We start from the raw sequence: 7,308 nt of genomic DNA, 5'->3' as shown, positions 1-7,308 counted from the left end.
CTTAGAAAGACCTTAATGAGACTGGCCCTAGAATTGCCTCCTATTTTGTTCAGGTTGCTATGGGAAGCATAAGAGCTGTGTGTTGGTATCAGCTCTGCGGTTTTGATGCTATATGGGAACAGATCAATGACCCGCCAGACCTGTAGCTTTGTTTTTTTCCTTATAAAGGTTATCGTTCTTTCTGCATGAGAAAGAGAAACTTCATAGAAATTAAAGAGAGGGAGCAAAATAGTCAAGGAACAACAAATGTATGGGGGACAGAAGCCCATGGTATGAAGAAATTGAGATTTTTGGAGAAAGTTGTCATTGAAGAAACTTGTAACTGCGTCTCCTCCTACAGCTTGAATTGTACTATGTTCAGGGAAAAGAGACGTTCGGTAGCTTCCTGGCAAACACACAAGCTTTGCCAGCACAAACCTCAGCTCCATCAGCTCTTCTCCCACTCAGTACCCAGAACGTGACAGTCGCAGGTGGAGCGATGGGCCGTCTGCTGGGCTTGGTGAGTTTTCTGCCTGGGGAAGACCCAGAAATTCCCCTTTTCTCTATGCCGGTGTTATCTTCGTGTGGTAACCTCATTGACCCATTTCCTTTCCTCTTGGCAGAGGCCTGGCGGTGACTGTGATGGCAGAGCAGCTGTGCCAACCACACAGCACGACTGATTGTGCTGGTTTTTCCCCGTTTCTGTGCACAGGATGCAGTGACACAGCTATTCCAGCCACATACACCTGGGCACATGGTGGCGCAGCTCACGGCAGAACCAGGATGTTTCCTGCCTGTTTCTGACAAACACACAACAAAACTGCAGTGACCATGACTTCGCTTTGCTTTAGGAACGTGTGTGAGGCTGCAACATACAGCAGAACTCAGGAACTGAGCTTTGCTCCAGGAGAGCTCTGGAGTTAAAAGGTACCATGTGATGGAAACAGAAACACCTCAAGAGTTTCAGAGCTGTAAATGTCAAGGCCAACAGCCAACATGTCCATGGATACGGCAGCGCAGGGGCCAAGTACCATCCGTGTGTTGGCACAGTCCTGGCAACCGGTCCTGATCTTGGCTGATGTTTTTAGGTTGGTAACAAATAATGGATAAGTAGTAGCTATGATGTAAGGAAATCGCAACAGTGGCACTCAACAAAAGCACAGGGTTTATCAGAAGGATCCAGGTCCTTTCATCCACACTGGGTACAGGGCAGATCCCTTTCTAATTTTGCCCTTTATTTCTGTAAAGTGAGGCAATTCCTTCACTTCTGAAAAACATTCTTCACCTGGTAACATAAATAAAGAGGAAATCTTTGGTCTCTTGTAAACACAAGGCTATCATAATATCACATACTCCTGATTGATTACTGCTTTTTATTATTGCTAGGTTTCTATTAGATAGCTCATGCAATAAAACCTTATTTGATTCCTATCAATATTTCACAGCCACCCAGGTAAATTCCAAAGGTCAATTTTTCATCGAGGTGCCTCACAAGATAAGGCTCGCCCTGTTCTCCTGCGTTCCTTTTGTACGTGGTCTGAAACAGAGACAAGTTGTGCTACACTGGAGGGCGCAGTGCTGCAATCTTTAGGACATTTTTGCTTTCAACAATAGTACTCGCTCTCCCATCTGCTCCTTCCCCTGTCCAATGTGCAGCGCTTTATTTGGGCCGTACCAGGAAGCGAGACCGTGCGCATGTGCGCAGCTCAGGAACCGCACGCTCCTCCGTAATTCATACAACTTAATACGAAAAAGCCCAAGAGGATGAAAAGCTAGCAAGGAAAGAAACGTACTACAAGTGGAAAAGTTGTGCTTCGGCATGTGTACCTGGAGAGTGGGAGTCCTGACGGCGCTGTGCTTCCTGCAGCCGGCCACAGGTATGGTAAAGCTGGCTCTGCCACTTTTCATTTTGCTGTGCTATGTGGCTTTGCCTGTAGGAGGAAAAGACACACGCAGGTAAATTTTAAGGAGTTTAACTGGGCATGATTCGCATAAAGTGATATATTCCATGGCAAAGAAGTGGCAGTTTCAAATGTCTATAGAATGTGTGTTGTTGAAGGCTGGGAATGTAGATATTTACCTACTAGAAACAGTAAGTGGCAGGAAAAGCTGCACCGTGGTGGGATCTGACTCCACAGAACTGGGACGGGATGAGCAGGAGAATGGGCTGAGAAATCCAGTGAGACCATGGAGGAAGCCACAGCACATTCGGAAAGGATGGCTCACACAAATGTAGGTCCAAACTAAAAGCTGTTGACACAAAGATGTTTTACAAGAGGTGAGGAAAACGTGTCATTACAGACATACCTGCTTCCATAGCTGATTTCCAGCCTTAGATGAACTGAGCTGCTCTGCCCCAAATTTTGAAACCACCTTGGTCAAAACTAGGTGATATTTCCTATCTCCAAAGATATTTTTAATCATTCAGGTGATTTTCCCTTTCCATCAGGTCGTGTCCAACTCCCCCCTCCTCAAGATGTTACTCTACTATCGAAAGACTTTGACCTGATTTTGACATGGGCGCCGGGAGAAGGTTCCCCACCAGATGTGACGTACACTGTGAGGTACGAAAGGTAAGTGCTTGGTTGCAAGTGTGGCACAGGGCAAACATCCAGGCATGTATATTAATCCAGGTCATTATCACTAAAACCAAACTCTGAGCGAGACGCGGTACCCATCCTCCAAAACGCTTCTTTCTCTTGCTCCATATTATTATTATTATTATTTAATATTACGGTGTTCTTGTTTCTCCTTTTAGCCAGGACCTCATGGGCAAATGGATAAAGGTTCCTCATTGCAAAAACATTCGCCATACCTCTTGCAATCTGACTTGTGTGCTTCCAAACCTCTTCGTTAAAGCCCGGGCTCGAGTCAAAGCTGTTTCTGGACGGCTCCAATCGCCGTGGGTAGAATCGCAGTTCAAGGAGTATCATCTGGATGGTGAGTGTCTGGTGGGTTACGACAGTGTTGGCATGAGCAAACAAGCAGATCACGCACCAAGGAAACAGTAACGAGCGGCTTTATGAACAACAGTGAGCGCAAACAATAAGCCGCAATTATTTGAAAACGAATTTTGTAGCAATGTCAGAATTTGCTCATCAGTGCTCCAGGTGAGCAAATTGGCTTCGAGCTTTCCACATTCCAGTGGGGGTGCGCTAGAGAAAAACGAGGTGTTTCTTCGCCTTCCTCCTTCCTTCACGTCTATCACACGATAACAGAACACAGCAAAGCAGAACTTCTGTGAAGCTACGACACAAAGAAGCACTATTCTTATGTCTGGTCACTTCATTACAGTGGAACTGGCTCCCCCAGTGCTAAACGTGAACACCAAGGAGAACGTCATCCACGTGAACACCTCCTTCCCTTTGGCCGCCTGCGTGGAGAGTTTCTCCTGGACGTACGACTTGAACCTTTGGGAGGCTGGATCTGAAGACAAGGTCAGTAAAGCGGCACTTAGATGAAACGGGAATTAAAACCCCGTTAAACGGGGGCTTAACATTTCTGGGCAAGGAGGGATGAGATCCAGGGTCTGGAGAAAATGAAACGACCAAACTGGAGATAAACCAAAGCCAGAGCATCCCTATTTTATTGGTGCTTCCCTTTCTTGTTTTATTCCTATGTTTATCAGGAAGATATGATGGGGTGGCTATGCTATATTCAGTATAACAGTATCCGAGGTTTCAAACAACCTGTTTGGGTACAGTTAACAGTGTCCATGGCAGAACAGAGCACGGCACCAGCTGCAAATCCCACCCCAGAATCCAGACACCCTCAGAGGTTCTTGCTACAAAGAGCAGCAAGACCTGAAGAGCCTCTCCACGCACCTTCCACCCACACCATGATGAAAATCATGGGCTACAAAGGCAGAGAAACAACCCAAATAATGCAAGAATCATCTTCCCAACCCTCTGTTCTTTTTGTTTCTAAATAGAAGACATATGAAAGAAAATTTAGGACGGAGACAGTGACTATTGACACCACTGCGCTGAGAGGCAACTACTGCTTGAGTGCCAGATCTTCCTACGAAAGCGTTGAGTTCAAGCACAGCCCGTTCTCTCAACCAGTGTGTGTGCTATTGAACCACAAAGGTATGGGAGAAAAGGACGTGGTGAGACATGGAATGGGATCAGGGCAAGTCAGAGATTTCCACCCAAATCAGCTTTTCAACCAAAATAAACAGGTTTCCTGTTTAACAGACCAGTTGGATTTTGTAGTGAAAGTTTCTGCCTTCTGTAGAAACATTTTTATTAAAAAATCCAACCTTGAAATACATTTTGAAAATCTGGAAATACTGTACTTGGGTTATGCTTACAATAAAATTTTGGTAATATTCAAATTCACCCTGAAAATTATATTAATTATATTATACTTGCTCCAAGTAAAGCACTGGCTGGTATCAACATTAATTTCTGTCTGTGACTCTGACTTAGCATCTGATCTCAGGCAAGTCTGTCGTCCTTTCTCCGCTCCAGGCTGGGCACAGAGCGGCTGGAGAGCAGTCAGGCAGAAAGGGACCTGGGGGCACTAATGGACAGGAAGTTCAACATGAGCCAACAGTGTGCCCAGGTGGCCAAGAAGGCCAATGGTGTCCTGTCCTGTATCCAAACCAGCGTGGTCAGCAGGACAAGGGCAGTGATCCTTCCCCTGTGCTCTGCACTGGGGAGGCCACACCTGGAGTATTGTGTTCAGTTCTGGGCCCCTCAGCTCAGGAAAGAGATTGAAGTGCTGGAGCGGGTCCAGAGAAGAGCAACAAGACTGGGGAAGGGACTTGAACACAAGCCCTATGGGGAGAGGCTGAGGGAGCTGGGCTTGTTTAGTCTGGAGCAGAGGAGGCTTAGAGCTGAGCTCAGCACTCTCTAGAACGACCTGAAGGGCAGTTCTAGCCAGGGGTATTGGGCTCTTCTCTCAGGCAGTCAGCAATAGGACAAGGGGGCATGGGCTTCAACTCTGCCAGGGGAAACTGAGGCCAGAGATCAGAAAGCAATTCTGTGCAGAGAGAGTGGTCAGCATTGGAATGGCTGCCCAGGGAGGTGCTGGACTCACCGGCCCTGGAGGTTTTTAAACTGAGATTGGACATGGCACTGAGTGCCATGATCTGGTGAACGGACTGGAGTTGGACCACGGGTTGCACTTGATGACCTCTGAGGTCTTTTCCAACCCAGTCAATTCTGTGATTCTGTGTGATTTGTAAAATAAAGATCTGTAGCCTAACGTTTCCTGAGATTTCTGAAAGAGAAGCTGAGTATAAAAGCGCATCATTAGTACAAAATATATCAGCAGGAGATTATTTTTGCCTTTTTCAGCCATGGAATGGAGGTTCCCATTTCCTGCCACCATCCCTGTGTTTGTCCTCACCATGTTTCTCATAAGCGCTTTCATCGTCTGCTGGTTGAAACAAGATGCAGAGCAGAAGATGATGCCTCACGCTCTGGTACGGCCCAAACGTTGCTTCCTGACTCGGTCTTGACGATTTTCAGAGGGTAACTGGGGAGGAATGGGGCAGTTTTGTGCTTCACAGCTCTGTGCTTCTCAGGTCTGCATTCAGAAGTCCCACGATAAATAAGCTTCCATTCCGGCATGTCCTATGGCCAAACCTTTCTTTAAAAAGCATCGCTAACTCACTGACCTGTGGTTTGTTTCTTTTCCTTGGTAGGATTTCTCTCCTTTAAAAGCTGCTGGAGCAGCCTGTGACTATGAGCTCAGTGAAAAGGAATCCTTTGGGGACTACCTTATCTGCACAGAGCAGCCAGTGTCCCAAAGGAAGACAAACAGAACTTCAGCAAGAAACAACGTACCATGGACGGATTCTTTCCTCTCATCATCATCATCAGAGGAGGAGGAGGAAGAGGACAGCAGTACTTTCATCCCATACACTGAAATGCCTCAGTTTCCGAAGAGACACCTCAACTGTGAATCATCCAGAACAGCTCAGGACGAAACTGGCTCGGACTTGGGATCTGGAGATCTCTCTGTGGACAGTGAGTCTGTGCTTGACCTGAGCACCTTGGGCTTCTCCTTCTTTCCAACGAGCAAGAATGAGGTGGACACCTCTGGATCCCAAGGAACGGAGACGGCGTCCCTTTCTCGCAGCTCCTCTTTGGGAACAATATCCCTCGCTGATGTGAGATTCCCAGGTCCCAGGGAACACGGACAGCAGGACACAGACAGGGATGAACGCCTGGAAATGACCCTCTTACAGACACCGGCGGAGGGGACCTGTGCCAAACCTCCAGCCGAGGGCCATTATCTGCACAGGAACGCTCATCGCTTCACCAAGCATTACCAGAAATCAACACTGGATCCGCAGGTCCGGATCGGAGAGATATCGCAGCTCAGGGAGGATCCCAGCACCCAGCAGCTCATTTCCTTTCAAACATCCCAAGTGGCAGAAGATGAAGGGATCGCAAGCGACTGTGACAGCGATAATTCTACAGAAGGGACACCTCCTGCACCCACGGTGCTAAGTGACACATTTGGAACTTCAACTATGAAAGAAAAACACGATCAAAAGTTTAAATTCAAAGGCTACGAGCACGCACATTACATGAGGAGGAGCTAGAGCGCCCTAGCAGTTCTGTGCTGCGCCTGGAAAACGCTAGAGAGCTCCAGATATCCGCACAAGGAGAGCAAAATGAGGACAAATAACTGATAGTGGTGCTTTTTGTATTTATTCACCTAGACAGTTTTTTCCACTGATGTGTGGCCTATCAAGGTATATGGCTGTAAGGTCATAAAAGGTGTATTTTTACTGCTAAGTAACTAACGCACATTCACCGTCCCTCTGCGCAGGGACAGCTGTGATAAGGTGTTACGGTTCGGGTATGAGACACGCAATTCGAACGTGGCCAAGAGTGAGACACGCGGTGACACCGCCGGTGTCACCCAGTGAACACACAGCATCTTGTGTCCACCTGTGACGCGAGAGCAAAGTCACTTTTCCATGCGGGTTATGAAAGGCAAAACCCACCTCTAAAACAGCAAAACCACAACCCGGACCCGCGTGAAACCATCAGCGAGCGATGTGCCCGCACGCTGGTTTCGAGCCAGGATGAACCGCTAACGTTACATTTGCTTGTCTGAAGCTACAAAATTGCACCCCTGCTCGACTGGAAGTACCGCACAGAGACCTCGAACAACCTTCGCTTTTGCGGGATGAAAAGATCTCAATGCACAGAGATCACCTTCTGTGATAAATGTGTGGCATGCCTGCTATTTATTTATTTTTGTTTTTATATCAGTGTACCTATCAAAGCTGAAATTCTCCCTGCTGTGCAGAACGTTTGAGAGCTGCTTGATGCAGATGCAATAATATTTTCATATATAACTCCA

At 47.1% G+C, this 7,308-nt stretch overlaps 1 protein-coding gene across 2 annotated transcripts; it reads left to right on the top strand.

Moving 5' to 3' along the window:
- The first annotated feature begins 1,634 nt into the window (after positions 1-1,634).
- Positions 1,635-7,308, top strand: IFNLR1 (interferon lambda receptor 1). Of its 2 annotated transcripts, none has more exons than XM_065856930.2 (7): positions 1,635-1,856; positions 2,429-2,543; positions 2,738-2,919; positions 3,274-3,416; positions 3,911-4,067; positions 5,283-5,410; positions 5,633-7,308. In XM_065856930.2, the coding sequence occupies exons 1-7, from the start codon at positions 1,799-1,801 to the stop codon at positions 6,536-6,538; spliced, it is 1,689 nt and encodes a 562-aa protein (XP_065713002.1). In that variant the 5' UTR covers positions 1,635-1,798; the 3' UTR covers positions 6,539-7,308. The 2 variants fall into 2 exon arrangements, with proteins under 2 accessions (XP_065713002.1, XP_065713001.1); XM_065856929.2 differs by having other exon boundaries at positions 1,636-1,856; positions 2,429-2,552.

The sequence above is a fragment of the Patagioenas fasciata genome, chromosome 25 (assembly GCF_037038585.1).
Source record: "Patagioenas fasciata isolate bPatFas1 chromosome 25, bPatFas1.hap1, whole genome shotgun sequence".
In the NCBI taxonomy this organism is placed as follows: Eukaryota; Metazoa; Chordata; class Aves; order Columbiformes; family Columbidae; genus Patagioenas; species Patagioenas fasciata.
The sequence above is the reverse complement of the archived record's forward strand: the minus strand, read 5'-3'. Positions and strand labels throughout refer to the sequence as shown.